Here is a 16,036-nt window from a genome sequence, read left to right on the forward strand (position 1 = left end):
TGAATACCATACCCAAATTCAGCAGTTCTCTTTCCCAGCCAGACATCAAACACTCAGCTCCATTATATTAACCAGAATTTGAGGAGGAGGAGTAAGGTGAAGGCATCTGGAGAGGGAGTAGGTAGAGTCAGGCTGGACCAATGAGGAACAGAAAGTGGGGATTTGAGGCTGTGGTGTAAGGTTGAGGGGTTTCCACCTGGGAGTATCCACCTCTCAAATGTTGCCAGAAGTCAGACCCTCATATATCCTAGTGAGTATCCACGACAATAAGCAGGAAGCAGGAATACAGTGTAGTCTAGTTCTCCTCCACTGGGACAGCTGGTTGACCCAGGTCTAGACTATGCCCGGAGACTTTGGGATCAGATAGGGCTATTGATCTGGTTCTGCAGCCAGTTGATATAATCCTCTTGAGACATCTGGATGATGTGTTCACGTACAAACTGTGGGACAGATGCAGTGGCAACTTCAGATGTTATCTAAAAGCTAGACTCCCTTTTCTGTCCCACCTCCAAAATCCTGGAAGATATGTGACTAAGGCTGGTGGCCGCAGGATGCCTCTAACTGTTCAGGCATTCATAATGCCTAGAGCATCATGATGAGAATGGTTCTCTGAAGAAAAGAACCCCTTTCCAGCTTCCTGGCTCAGCAGACTAATTTTAAGCCCCTTTTTTGTTATTGTTGACCCAGAGAAATTTGTGGAGAGCAGAAAAACCCAGCTGTCTGCATTTTTCTTTTTGTCCTAATCCTTAATATCTTTTTAAGAAGTCATTTTTTTTGTTTGTTTGTAGACCTTTTTGAGCACTGATGCTAACTATGAGCTTACTTCCAGAAAAGGCTTTAAGACACAAAATGTAGTTTCATTCAGGTTCTAGATTAAGACACCTCCACATCCAGGCTATTGGACATTCTGTGATGTTCTTACTGGGAGAGGAGCATGCTAAGTTTTACTAGCCAGGGTGATGAACTCACATCAGAGCCTCCATAATCCCTTCCTCTTACTCACTTGGAGATTGCCTCTTCTATACCCCCATAGCGGGCAGGTGGAAGGTGGACCCCATAAATGGCAAGTAGGGAGTGGACAGTTGCTCTTGAGTTAGTTTTGGACTAGCCTATCACTCTTTTCTGAAGGAGCCTCATGAGATTTTGGGAGTGCAATCTGGACCTATGAATTTGTCCACAGGGTCATCTGTCTTCTCCTACTCCTGACCTTGCACCCACATATATACACCCAGGTCAACTTGTGGGAGTGCCAGCCTGGCATGAAAATACCCAGAGGACTGAGAATTCCACCATTTGATTCCTATCTTTATCTTGAGACATTGAAAGCCCATTTGGGGGACCTGGGTAGCTTAGTTGATTAAGTGTCTGACTCTTGATCTCAGCTCGGGTCTCAATCTCATGCTTGTATTGGGCTTCAGATTGGGCATGGAGCCGACTTAAAAAGAAATGTATGTATGCCATCTGATGAATTAAGGAAATGACTCTTCCCCATCTGCTGATACCATTTGGTGCCTTAGGACCATCTAGAGTGGGGGGTGATGATAAACTACCATTAAAAGCCATTCAGTGGCTTTCCTGCAGCTTTAAGTTAAAGACCTAAATCCTAACTTGATTTCAAAGTTCTGCACAGACTGACCTCTTCAATCTCCTTGCCACCTTTCACCTCCATGGTTGCTTCCTTCTCAACCCATTGACTGCCAATGAGTCCCTCCCACAAATCAAGTTCTGTTTCAGCTTAAAAGTCACCTTCCCTAATCACCCTAGTCAAGATAGGTCCCCTCTACATTTACCTTAAATCAGTTCTCCTTAAACTTTATTGTGCATACAAATCACCAGGGACCTCATTTAAATGTAGACTGTGAGTTGGTAGATATGGTTTGAAGCCTCAGATTCTGCATTTCTAAAAAGCACCCAGGTGAGGTCTATACTCCACAGGCGAGATTTAGAATGCTCCTTATTATGATTGCCAGTTATTTATTTTATTTTCTTGCCTATTTATTTATGTCTCTCCAAAGCATCCAAGTTTCCCCAGGGGGCACCGTTTACACAGAATATAATGTCCCCTGGAGTTGAACCACCAAGGTCATGTAGTAATCCCTTGCCTGTTGGAGATGATGAGCTCTGTGGAGGCAGAGACCTTATGTCTTTTTAATTGTGTCTGCAGCTTTTAAACAGTGCCTAGATGTTGAGAGATGACTGACTGAAAAAGGGCACCAGAGGCATAGTGCGAAGCAGACAGAACATGGTAGTTACCTCGATAGCCACAGCAATATCTGGAGAGCACAGCTCCCAGATTCTCAGGTCCTGTAGCACCTTCAGGAAGACACGGGGCCGAATCCTGAGGTCCAGGTTTTCTCCAAACTTCTGCAGTTTTGCCAGGATCTTTTTAGCAGGGCGGAAATTCTTCAGATCTTCAGGGAGTTTGGACAGTAGATCAAAGTACCTTCAATTCCCAATCCCAAGAAGAGAGGGCCAGTTAGAAAGCTGCTGGGGTGTGAGTCTGAGTATCTTAGGTCCTACATCCCCACTTTCTCTTTCTACCACTCATGTGATGTCTCCAGGGCAGCATCATCTTTATTTGGGAGAACAGCCTCCATCCTGAGTATAAAGGGCTCACAGGTCAGGTACGTCTTTTGTTTTTTTAGGGGTAGTAAAAAGCTGGAGTGTGATCTGCATCTCATAAAAAAACAAATTAAGGGCATGCTTTAAAGCATTTCTGGTTTTTCTATCAAGCAGACAATGTGAAAAGCCACAAGAAAGGAAGGGACACCGAGATTTTGAAGCTTCTTTTTTGAGAGTTAATCAGACCAGGGAGGACACTGACATATCTGTGGAATCCCTACCAGGATGCAAGGAGCTCTCATGCCCAAGATGAAGGAGGAGGACGAGGAAGGGGAAGTGTGTATTTTCGCCCCTGAGAGTGAGTAAGCTTGGACCACAGCTTTGTATGTTTCAGTGAGTTTTGAGAACCTTTCTGAATGCTGCAACAGTGTGTGAGGGTAGTTTGGTAATCCATTCTTGAGATGGTAGCAAGAAGGTAGATTCTAACCTAGAGGTGGTTCAGGTGAACAGGGTGTAAGGCAGAGGATGGCATCGCTTTAAAAAAGAAAAAAGGATTCTCCCCCCTGATGTAGATGAATCAATTGTAGAGAAATATGAAGAAGAAATTGATCATTTAGGGATGCCTGAATGGCTCAGTGATTGAGCATCTGCCTTTGGCTCAGGGTGTGATCCTGGGTCCTAGGATCGAGTCCTGAATTAGGCTCCTTGCAAGGAGCCTGCTTCTCTCTCCATCTATGTCTCTGCCTCTCTCTCTCTCTCTGTGTGTGTCTCTCATGAATAAATAAATCTTAAAAAAAAAAAGAAATTGACCATCTAATTTTGGGCTATGTGCACAGCTTTGTATTTTATATTTTGTGGTGTATATTTATTTGTGTCTCTTGTAAGCTCCCATTCCACATTATTAAAATCATGAAGGGATTCTGGGTACATTTTTAGGCTTTCTCATCTTACTCTTAGATCTTGATTTACTCACCCTGCTATGATGGGGTTCATGGCAGACTCCAAATTCTATATTGCAGATGAGCATAGCAACTGGGGTTAGACAAGGGTTTAAATATGGGTTTAAATCTTGAGGTTTCCTTATTTACAAAGCAGAGATTACTATGTAACTTTCAGGATTTTGGTGGGAAATAAAATAGATAGTTTAGGAAAATTTCTTTTTTTTCTAAAATTTTATTTATTCATGAGAGATACACAGAGAGAGAGGCAGAGAGACAGGCAGGAGAAGCAGGCTCCACGCAGGGAGCCTGATGTAGGACTCGATCCTGGGTCTCCAGGATCAGGCCCTGGGCTGAAGGTGGTGCTAAACTGCTGAGCCACCCTGGCTGCCCCAGGAAATTTTTTTAAGATAGTGTCTGCCACCCAGGAATCACTCAATTCATGTTGCTTTTTGTTGTACCTATACTATCACCCCCATACCAGGGCACAGTGTTCCTAGGACATGCTTGCCTGGTTTTATATCCTAAGGGGTCAGATTATTTGGGGGGAATATAGGGATTGACCCAGAGACCTCACAATTTGTAGAAATGTTTAGGTGGTTTGCCTTATCGCCTCTCCCAAAGGGCTGACAAATTAGTCCTTATTTGCAAGTGTGAATCAAACAGAAGATAAATATGGAGCATACAGTTGTTGGATTTTCTGTAAATCAGGAACTGAGGGGTTCTTGCCTGACTGCCTTTTGTGGGGGGTGGTTGCTGCTGGTGGCCATTAACAGTCTTGAAGGATAATGGGATCAAATGTGATTTTTTTTAATAACAGCCCGTTCCCCCTCCACCCATGTCGAGGACCATCTTATCTGGCTCTCAGGATCTTTACCAGTGGTCTGCAATTTCTTCTGCATCCCCTTTTATCATGGAGGCTTGATATCTCATTTTTGCTATATCCTTTTCAAAATTCGAGACAATGTTGAAAGAATGGAACTTCTGGAGAACTCTCTCTTCTTGGCGCCTACATCACACATTGTATGAAAAAGAGGAAAGAGATCAGACCCCCTTCTTCTTTACCCATCCGGGTTGCCCTTTGAGATCTGACTTAAATACCCTTTTCTTCATGAAATCCTCAGCCTTCTCAGACACTCTTCAATTTACAATGTGGCTCAGGCCACAAGGTGACACAACTCTCTCCAAGGTCCTGAAATGCTCCCTTCTTGCTAAATCCAGTCACTTTTTTATCAGCCTTCTTTCTCTACCTACTATTTTTGATTGTATTTACACAGTTTTCTAATTGGAAAATAGAGGGTAATAATGGCTCTGGTGCTTGGGGGTGAGGATTAAATGATACAATGTGTGCAAAGTACTGGGCTTAATGCCAGATGCACAGTAGGTGTTTAACTCAAGTTGATTCCTCTTTTCCCCACTCCCCTTATCATTTTGAGCATATGTCCTAGCTCTCTTAAGGAGTCTTTAAACTATAAACATAACCGTGTCACTCACCTGTATAGAACTTTCAATGGCTTTCCATTTTATTTGGAATAAAGTTCCTTGAGTAACCTGCTCTCCAAGGCTCTGGATTATTCAGCCTCTACAGCATTTTCCAGCTTGGCATTTTATACTTTGGCTCTGAACAAAGTTCTGAGGTAAAGTTCAACCTCCACAGCTGGGCTAGCAAGACCTTTTATGATCTTGTCTCTGTCTCTCTAATTACCATGAAAGCAGCATAAGCCCCAACCACACCTGACTACTGGCATTTCCTGGTGCCCTGTACCCCTTCTGGCCTCTAAGACTTTGCTGTTGTTTTCCCCTGGAACTCCTGTCCCTCCTTGCCTCTTCTTATGCAACTCTCCAGGTTCAAATTCCACCTTTACTACTTAACCACTGGCTGACCTTTGACAAGAGACATCTCTGAGCCCACTTTTCTTATCTATAAGATGGGTCTAATAACAGCATCTGCTTCATAGGATTTTTGTGAGGGCTAAATGATAAATACAAAGCTCTTACACATGGTAAGAGCCCTGGCTTGTATAGAGTAAAAATCTCACCGATTTTTTATTGAACTGAAAATGTTGTTTCCTCCAGGAAGACCTTCCTGATTGCTGTCTCAGGCTAAGTAAGACATCATTTTCATGTGTTCCCTTAGCCCCAGGCTCATTCCCATGTTGACCCTCATCATCTGTGTGGTAACTGCCTGTTTATTTTTCTGTCTCACTCATCAGATGGGGGCTCCCAGAAGGTGAGGGCAAGTCATCTCCCAGTGAGCAGTCAGAGCAGCTAACCCTCCATGCTCCCAGAATGAGAGACCAAAGTGTCACAGTATAACCTTCGTTGAGTGGAATAGATTCATTTCACTGGGGTGAATGGTCACCACAGTCAAGGGGCAGGCTGGGAAGTGAAACACTTATTGGGTATCAGGGTAGGAAAGAAAATCTTCCAATAGCCCACCAATGCTCTTAACATCAAGTTCCAAGTCTGAAGTAGGGCATTCATGGCTGTGTATACTACTACCCTCACCACCTCCTTCTGCCTTCTCTTCAAATTTTCATGTCCGTTCCTGCCTTGGGGCTTTGTATGTACTTTTCCTGCTGCCTGAAATGTCCTTCCACTGTCTTAGATCACCAACAATTCCTCACCTGTCAAAGCTCAGTCTAAAGTCACTTCCTTAGAGAAGTCCCCCTGGATTACGCAGCCTAAATTAGGTCCTCATGATTCCTCTCATGGCACCCTGTTATCTTCCTGTATGGCAACCTACATTTGTATCAATTTAGCTATTTGTTTCTGCCCATATTTCCCAGGAAACTGTAATCTCTCCAAGAGCAGGAAATGTGTCCTTATTCCCTGCTAAGCCCCAGCACCTGGCATCAGTGGGCTCATGGTGAGTACTAGATGAATGTCCTTTGGGTGAATGGATGTTTATATGCCCTTACTTCATGAGGATTTCCATCTTATCTTGAAGACAGAAGCCAGCCTCCTGGGCCACACCATAAAACTTGGCCCTCATGGTGCTGCATACGCCACTCTTGCACTGGATGATATCATGGTTGGTGCAGCTGTAGACACAGATATGAAGAGTTTAGGGGACAAAGCCCCAGGATCAGACCCGTGAGGCTGGATTCCTTGGGCCCCAAGGTGCTCTGCCATGGAGATTCTCTGCACCACCCTGGGTTCCCTACTCCCACCTGGATTTTCTCTCAGCATTTCCCTGGATGTAGGAAGGATAGGTCTTTCCAACAATTCAGGCTAGTGGTTCAGGCTTTATTAAACAAGCCCACAGGGAGACATCTGGTCACTTGAGCCCAGCAAATGTTAAGGAGAGTGAGATCAAATGCAATCAGGAGCTGGGAAACTGAGGTTCAAACTCCTGTACCACCATTTCTTAGCTGTGTGGCCTCGGGCAAGACAGCTCACCTGGCCAGGTCTCACTTTGCTCCTCCATATAATGGGATAATGCTCCTACTTCATAGAATTGGTTTTGGGGAATAAGCAAGATAATGAATATGAAATCCTTCACCCAGTGCCTGGCACAGAGAGGAATTTGTTGCCATTGTCTGCATTGGCATCTTGCCTGTGAGCCCCTTGCCCTGGGTATCCCTTGTCTTTAAGCATTGTGTATGGCTTCAGGGGGTCTAGTCTGCATTGGGTTCTTCCCACACCTCTGGGAAGACAGATGATGTGGTTGCCACAGTGCCTTTGCCCAGCTTGTTCTCTTGCCCATCTGGCCTACCTTTTAGACTTCTTCTGGATGATTTGAGTGTGGCTTTCTCCACTTGTACTGCTGGATCTGTCAATGAACATGAAGGGATGATTTTAGGTTGCCTGTAGCCTACTTTTCATAAAGAGGGTTCTTTGGGGGCTCCCATGACACCAGTTAGCCTCCAGGATTCAGAGAAGGGAGGTGGCTCAATCAAGGGACCTGTCGTAGAACTGAGTGCATATTTTCCCCACTTCTTGGCCCTTGCTTCTTACCCATATCCCCTGCCTGGAGGGTCTTTCTTGTTTCTTCTCCACCTGCTCAAATCCAACCACCTTATGGTCTACAGCAATTTCTGCCAGCTCTGACTCTTCTAGTCTGACTTTGACCTTCTGTCTCTGTATATTGTCAGGATGACATATTTGCTGGATCCCAGTTTCATTTGTACACAATCGATCTTTCCCTCTAGAGGGCAAGTTCACCTGGGGGCCCTTCCATTTTCCTCTCTATACCAATTAGCATGCAACCCTGCGGCTGAGTGCAGATCTGGTGAAGGGATGGTCAAGTCCTTCTGATCATGGTGTTGATGTTCCCAACCCCGGACTACTTCTTCATTCAAGGATTCCCTTCTCTAAACTGGACCCGAGCTGACAACTCACTTCGCTTTACTTTGGAGGCAGACAGAGCTGACTCCAGAGCCCAAACCTGGCACCACCACCTCCCAGTCTCTGGGCAAGCACCTCAGCTCTGGATCATTAATGTCCTCATCTGTGATCAGTCAACTCTTCATGACATTGAGCCCTTTCTAGGTGTGGGCTGATTGACTTCCTTGAGTGGCCACTCCCTCCTGTGGCTCTGCCTGGTCAGAGATCCTGGAAGGGGGTGAAGCTCCTTTGCTCATGCCCATCCCTCCCCTGTACCTTCTCCCAGGTTCTTCAGCGCCAGTGTCTCGCACCTTCTCTCTTGCCGTCTCCCTTTCTTTTTACCAAATGCTTGGAAAACTTACTTGACTGCCTTCTCTGTGTGGTTCTAGAAAGGATAAGTCTGTTTTTCTTATCTCTGTGATGTGCAGCTGACCCTTCCCTTCTGGCTCTGTAGCACCTAGAATTTCTTTAGGTAGGCTGGCCACTTCCCAGACTCCTTTCCATAGGAAAGGTCCTGACCTTTGTTGCTTTCTCCAGGGGTTCAGAGGACTGGATCTAGAAGTCTTAGCTCTGGTAGTTGATGGATTGAGCCGTTATCCCATCTCTCTGGGATGCAGGCCAGGAATAGTACCCAGAGGTCCTTGAATTTGGATTCCAACCAACTGCCCCAACCCCTGCAGATGAATTCTTTGGGTGAGTATATTGGCTTTGACCTTCCTCCTGTAGATGACTGTCGTCTAGCACTGACAGTGTGACTCAGGGAGGAGATGTGATAAAAGAACAAATAGGAATAAACAACAAAGACCCTTTCCCTGTCTCTGTCTCACTTTTCCTGGGCTCTCCTAGAATTTCAGCCATACTTATTTCTGCTCAATGCCCCTAAGCTTTCTCCTATCTCAGGCCCTTTGCACATGTTATTCCTTTGGCTTGGATTCCCACCTATCCCCACCTATCTGCACCATAGGCTAGCTAAGTCTTCTTTTCTTCAGGATGTTAGCTCAAACTCAGTCTTAAGTCTCTGGTGCTCAACATTTACCCAGTCCTCCTTACTTTTCCCTCAGAACACTTCCCATGGTCATGATTATTTGGCTAACTTTGTGGGATTATTTAATAAATGCATGGCTCTCTCATTAGGCCAGTAATTCTTAACCATGGGCAGGGTTCAAGGAGTCCATGAAAGCAGATAGAAGAAAGGTTACATCTTTCAACTAGCCTATATATTTCAACTAGCCTGTAGCAGAAATGGAAATCCCATGTATTTGTACAATACAAATTCCTGGGTGATTACAATCATGGAAGCTACTTTGAAAGATCATTTACACTCAACACTAATCTAAAATTACAGTAGTTATTAGATCTGCTGCTAAGTCTTGTTATATAATTCATTGCTAAAGCAGCTCATAGATGACTATATCCCAAATTTGGTTGTAATATCATAATACACAGTACAATAGATTTCTTTGCAAACCTTTATAATTTACAGTAAGCATTTAAAAGCATTTTTCTGGAAGGATCTGTAACACAAAAAATGTTATGACCCCAGTCCAGATTGTGAGATCCCTGAGGGCAGACTGTGTATGGCCTCTTTGCTGTTGAATCCCTCCAAACCTAGCACAGATCCTGGCACATGGAGGGACTGATAAGTATACTCAGGATAAGTAAATGAATGGGGTGGACCTCCCCTCCCTCATTATAAGTCATCCAAATAAAGAGAGAAAGGGTGGTCTTGTAACATAACCTTCTCTGCTTCATAGCTCTCCATGACTGGAAGATTTTAACTTTATACAGTTTGAGTTAGGGGAAAGACACCTGGATACTCACCCTCAGCCCCAGAAATTAAGGGACTTATTTCTAGTCAAGAAGGAAAAAGTACCCCACTCCCTGCCCCACTTTCCATGGTCTGGTAAGGGACATCTCTTTAACGGTCCCTGTAACTGTGAGGTGCCCGCCTACCTTGATTTGTGGGTGGTCTGTATGTCTTTATTGGTGGAATCACTCTTGTTTTGTCTGATCATTGGCAAGATACTGCAAAGCAAGATGAGTCTCTTAATAAGGCACAGAATATATGGTGCCCCTAAGCCAGAAAATATCTGTGGGAGGATGGAGAATTCTCTTTCTACAGCAAGGATCCTGACATTTTACTGGGCATGGGAATCATCTGGAGAGATTGCAAATAATACAAATTCCTGGACCATAACCTCAGGGATTTGGATACATCAGACCCTGAGTGAGGCCCCGGAAGCTGCATTTACAATCACACACACACATACACACACACACACACACACACACTTCTAATACAGGTGTGCAGAGAGCACATTTTGAAACCGTAGAATTTCTCAGCTTGAAGTGTTTGTTTAAAAATACAGTTTCTTCTGGAGATCCTGATTCAGTGGGTCTGGGATGAAGACTAAAAATTTGTATTTTTAACAAGCATCTCAGCTAATTCTGCTCCTCAGAGACATTTAGAAAATACTGTTAGAAGATTTTAAGAAGGGATCCCTGGGTGGCGCAGCGGTTTGGCGCCTGCCTTGGCCCAGGGCGCGATCCTGGAGACCCAGGATCGAATCCCACGTCAGGCTCCCGGTGCATGGAGCCTGCTTCTCCCTCTGCCTGTGTCTCTGCCTCTCACTCTCTCTCTGTATGACTATCGTAAATAAATAAAAAAAAAAATTAAAAAAAAGAAGATTTTAAGAAAAGATCATCTTTCTGGGTGATGTTATGGTCTGAGTGTTTGCATCCCTCCAAATTCACATGTTGAAACCCTAATCCCCAAGGTGAAGGTATTAGGAGCTGAAGGCTTTGGGAGGTGATTAGCTCATGAGGTCAGAACTCTCATGATTGGGATTAGTCTCTTATAAAAGAAAGTCCAGGGAGTTCCCTTCCCCTTTGCAAGGTTACAGTGAGAAGACAATCATCTATGGGGAAGGCCCTCACTGGACACCGAATCTGCTGGAACCTTGATTTTGGACTCCTCAACCTCCAAAACTGTGAGAAATAAGTATCTGTTGTTTGTAAGCCACATATTCCATGGTATTTTTGTTACAGCAGCCCAAACAGACTAAGATGACTAGAGAGCAGTCTGGCCTTGAGACTGGAGCTGGTCCAGTTGACTTTTAAGGGTTATGAAAAGCCCAAGATTTCTATGTCAGCCCTGATGGGAACAGATTTGGGGCCTGCACTGAAAAAGGAATCCAGATTCTAAAATGAAGTTGGCAGAAGAAAATGTGCAGCTTTTCTTCACTGTCTCTTTGCAGCTCTACAGAGAAGCCTCTGTTATCTGCTGCCTCTGGAAGAGATTAGGGAGATTTTTCTCCCAGAGGAATTGAGGAGCATGGGAAATTTCAACAGGTTCTTGCTCTGTCACCATGGTTATTGTAATCACTGAAGTGAATGCAAAGGCCATGTGATGAGTTTTGTGTTCTCATGTGGTTTTGTCTTTTGAGGACCATATGCAAGTCACTCATCCTCCTTCTCCATTCATGTTTGTGAGGCGTTGGTAATGAGTAGTTGTTAATAAACCTGCTTCAAAAATGTGCTGTGAGGATTCCGTGGGATGCTATGTGTGAAATAAAAGTACCACCACCACCACCACCACCACAACCATGACTGCCATATATTGAGTGCTTGTAATATGCCTGGCACATGCTAATATGTTAAATACATTATTTCACCTAAATTCTTAAAATGACTTATTGAAATAGATAATTTCTACAACAATAATAATACTTTACAAAACTAATATTATTTAATTCTCACTACAACCCTTTGGGATAGGTTGTTAATAAGCCTCATTTTACACAATGGGAATCAGACTCAGAGCAGTGAAGCAACTTGCCCAATCAACATCACAAGACAATTAAATGATGGGGATGGAGATCGGCCCTAGCCTACTTGGTTCCAAGGGCAATGCACACAATCTCATATTATAGATGTGAAAACTGAGGCTCAGAGAAAGGCTAAGTCAGATTCTTCTAGGTTTTGAATGTGTGCCAGTCTAACTTCAACACCAGTGTTCATGCTGTGAGTTCTTACCAAGGAGGGAGACTCATAGAGCTGATGCTTCCTCCATGTGGCCTCTAAGAGGCTTCTTAGAGGCCATGTGGCTTCCTCCATGTGGCCTCCATGTGGCCTCCACGTTCCTCCATGTGGCCTCTAAGACTTTGCAGGATCTAGCTTCTCCTTTTCTCTCCTGTCTCATCTCACTTCCTTCCCTGACCTTAAACTCTAGTGTAGCCAAAGTATAGTTTCCAATTCTGAGAAGCAACCATCTTGTTCAAGAAACCCTCCCTGATCCCATGGACCTGAAGTTCCAAACTGGTGAACCACAAGCTGAATCTAGCTCACACAGATTTTGTTTGATTTGATGTAGATACTGGTAAATCAGAAACAGCAGCCAGAGCCTTGAAGGCCAACATTGTCTCTGGATGCCTCCAAGGGCCACCCTCCGAACCCTGATGCAAGTTGAGGCAGCAACAGAACAAACTCATCATTAGCAAGCAGTGGCGGGTGTGAAGTATGTGCAAGTGCTTGGTGAACTGTAATTATGGTAATAACAATAACCAATAAGTCATAGCCAGCATCCCAGTAGGCTGAAAGCAATGAAGAACCTCTTCCAGTGCATCATTTATTTTCAAGAAGTAATTTGCTTACTCAGAGGGATCCATACTTGGGAAGGAAACTCCAGCTCTAGCCTGCATGGTCTCTGAGGTTTTTCGAGGTCAGAAGTCCTGTGGACCAGGCTTCCCACCAGAGGGAAGATACTTCAGATTCAAGTCTGACGCTATGAGCTGATCGTCTTGGTTGATGGCTTGACACTTCTGAGGATCTTTGTTGTTCTTAAGAAGGAAACCAGAATCCTTGAGGTGGTCTTCAAGGTCCCCAGACAGACTTACGCCTCTCTCCATCCCATTCTGGCTTTCAGTTTCTTGAAGGTGCCATGGTCCCTTCTGAACGTGTTTGCACATTTGCTGCCTGAAATGTTCACCTGCCCTCAACTTTGGCTGGGTGGCTCTTTCTTGCCTCATCCACAATCTCTTACAGTCTCTTCCTTGGAGGAAACTTCTCTGATTCCCCTCCACCCCACCTCACCCACTGCCATCCCAGACTAGATCAGATTCTCCTATTATTCACCCTCTTAGGTCTGAGCTTTCCTCTTTTAATGCTTCTTGCAATAATTAGTACCTAATCCATTCATATTCATAAATATTCAGTAAAAGAGTGGACAAATAACCTTGTAATTCCTAGGAAGCAGTGCAACATAATAGTTAAGAGGATGCTTTTTGGAATTAGAAGGGTCTGCATTCAAGTTGTGCCCTTCCCATTCATTAGCTAGGTGACCTTGAACAAGTTACTTAGCCTCTCTGAGCCTCATTTTCTCCTTGTAAAATAAAGATACTAGTACCTTCCTTTTTTTTAAATAAATTTTTTTTAATTTTTATTTATCTATGATAGTCACACAGAGAGAGAGAGAGAGGCAGAAACATAGGCAGAGGGAGAAGCAGGCTCCATGCACCGGGAGCCCGACGTGGGATTCGATCCCGGGTCTCCAGGATTGCGCCCTGGGCCAAAGGCAGGCACCAAACCGCTGCACCACCCAGGGATCCCGATACTAGTACCTTTCTTAAAGGGTTGTTGTAAGAACCCAGGGAGGTGATGATACATGTGAACAAGTGTTTGTCACAGAGAAAATGCTCAATAATTTGGAACTGCCTTGGCTAATGTTATAACTATTATTCTGAATTCCTTTATTTACCCCAGGGGTCAAGAGAAGGTACCTGGATGCTTTCTTTTGCATCCTATTTTCCAACGTGACTGTCCTCTGGGCATCTTCCCGAACCATCTTCAGGAGCTTCTGCAAATCTGAGGGGAACATGAGAGGTCATTGTCCAGAGGGCAGGCGGGGCTGACATCCCCTCTGCTTCTGTGTGTAGGGAGCTGGAGAGGGATAGATGAGGGTGTAGGCAGCCCATAGTGTTTGGCAGGTTGCACATCTCCCCGCTTAAAACTGATGACTCATTATTTTCCCTTTGGACAGCATCTACGTTCCTCCATGTGGCCTCTAAGACTTTGCAGGATCTAGCTTCTCCTTTTCTCTCCTGTCTCATCTCACTTCCTTCCCTGACCTTAAACTCTAGTGTAGCCAAAGTATAGTTTCCAATTCTGAGAAGCAACCATCTTGTTCAAGAAACCCTCCCTGATCCCATGGACCTGAAGTTCCAAACTGGTGAACCACAAGCTGAATCTAGCTCACACAGATTTTGTTTGATTTGATGTAGATGCTAACCTTTTACAACTAGAAGGTTTTGTGTAAAAATTCAGACCTCCTGCTTTCCTGGACGAGGCTCTGGGATGGGGCTCATTCTTGCTGCATGCAGACAGTGGCCTTTGGGCAGGTACACACGCTCCACCTGCCCCATTGCTCTCGCCACTCCTCATTGCATCTTTTACCTGCATACTTAACGTTGTTGCTTTTTACATGGTATAGAAATACATCTGTGTACCTATTACGAATTGAAGTGTGTCTTCTCAAAAGATGTGTTGATGTCCTAATCCCCCAGTACCTCAGATTGTGAATTATTCACATTCTTGTTTGGAAATAGAGATGTCACAGGTGCAGTTATTTAAATTAAGATGAGGTCCTCATGGAGTGAAGTGGGGCCTTAATCCAAGCGGAGACACTCAGGGAGAAGATGACCTGTGATAATGGAGGCAGATGGATTGATCGTGCGTCTAGAGTCAAGTGCCCAGTGTTGCCCAGCTATGACCAGAAGCTAGAAGAGGTGAAGAAGGATTCCCCACTACAGACTCCAGAGGAAGTGCAGCCCTGCAACACCTTGATTTTGGATTCCAGCCTCTAGCACTGTGTGAGGCAATACAGTCCATTGTTTTCAGCTGTCTAGTTCATGGTACTTCATTACGGCAGCCCAGTAAACTAATACACTGACTCAAATTTGGAAAATGAAATCTACTGAGAATCAGCTATATTCTTTGAGAAAAGTAGGACAATGGGAGTCCTACATGTTTATATGGATACAGATTTGCAAGTACCTGGCACCATGCTTGTCATAGAGCAGTCCCAATCAACATTTGCTGAATAAATAAGTGAATGGCATGGCTAAGGAGCAAAAAAAAAAAAAAAAAAAGTGGGAGGAAGTATTTGGGAGAACTTGAGCTGGATTTGGGGCATCAGTGAAGGAGGACAGTACCAGTGGGGACACTTTCCACTTTTCAGTAGGTACCTGTAGTCAATGCAAGCGCTAGTCTCAAAAGCTATACCTGCAGGAGTGAAGCCCAGTGCTTTCTACAGCCATTTGTATCCAGCCTTGTTTATGAATTCAGTCACTGGGTACTAGGATAAGGGCACTGTCCCTTAATGATCTTGGAGCCATCTAGGCTGTGATGAACACCAACATTCAGCCATTTTCCCACTCTGTCTTCCTCATTCCCAAGTAATGTATCTTCCTACTAATTTGTGGGCATGATTCCATTTGACCCAAATCTGATCTTCATTGTTCTCTTATGATGCCCACCTCCCAGAATCCTTGTGGAGTGTCTAGAAGCCTATTAGTAAGGGGAGCTGGGGCTGGTTCCTCTGCTTTCTTCCCATCTCCTGGGAACCAAGGAGCAATCCTCCCCTATTCCTGCTCTCCCCCATATGCAAGCCAGCCTAGAGGTGGGTGGATACCAGCAAGTGGTGGTATCCATCCACTAGGACTCTGGTGACCTGGCATATTGGGCAGCTTTCCTAGAGAATCATGAAGAAGGCTCCACACTCACCTAATGCACCAAAGATTTTTTTTTTATTTGCCAATAATGCCTGTGGTCAGGTATGGTGCTCACCAATATCAAGCTCCATCCATCACATAGCTGAGGTTGGATACACATGAACTAGGATAAAGCCTGGGGACTCAGGAGGTCCACATCTACTCAAGGCTATCTGGGAGCAGACACTTGTTTGCAAGGGGTGCAGATATACAAAATAGGATTTTTCTAGGAATAGGGCACTGTGATGGAGGCCCACACTCAGAGGAACCTGCTTGGTCCTCAGATCTCAGAGCTATGGGGATGACATTATCCATTGTTTACAGACAATGGCATACTGTGTTTTCAAATGCCAAATCATACACTGAAGAAGAAAGTTCTGACTTACTTCCTCCATTTCCTATCCACAGCTTGTCTACAAATCTCACTCTTTAGTGACTAAA

General features: G+C 44.5%; 1 protein-coding gene across 1 annotated transcript in view; it reads right to left on the reverse strand.

Annotated features, from left to right (window-relative positions):
* Window positions 1-359: 359 nt before the first annotated feature.
* CCDC60 (coiled-coil domain containing 60) overlaps window positions 360-16,036 on the reverse strand; it is a 150,581-nt gene continuing 134,904 nt past the window's right edge. Inside the window, exons 10-16 of the mRNA XM_055323275.1 lie at window positions 13,607-13,691; window positions 9,783-9,854; window positions 7,219-7,275; window positions 6,422-6,544; window positions 4,378-4,509; window positions 2,254-2,443; window positions 360-440 (exon numbers count right to left, since the gene is read on the reverse strand). Of these exons, the coding sequence (XP_055179250.1) occupies window positions 360-440; window positions 2,254-2,443; window positions 4,378-4,509; window positions 6,422-6,544; window positions 7,219-7,275; window positions 9,783-9,854; window positions 13,607-13,691 (740 nt within the window). The remainder of the gene's footprint in view (window positions 441-2,253; window positions 2,444-4,377; window positions 4,510-6,421; window positions 6,545-7,218; window positions 7,276-9,782; window positions 9,855-13,606; window positions 13,692-16,036) is intronic.

Source organism: Nyctereutes procyonoides, unplaced genomic scaffold (assembly GCF_905146905.1).
Source record: "Nyctereutes procyonoides isolate TBG_1078 unplaced genomic scaffold, NYPRO_anot_genome, whole genome shotgun sequence".
Classification (NCBI taxonomy): Eukaryota; Metazoa; Chordata; class Mammalia; order Carnivora; family Canidae; genus Nyctereutes; species Nyctereutes procyonoides.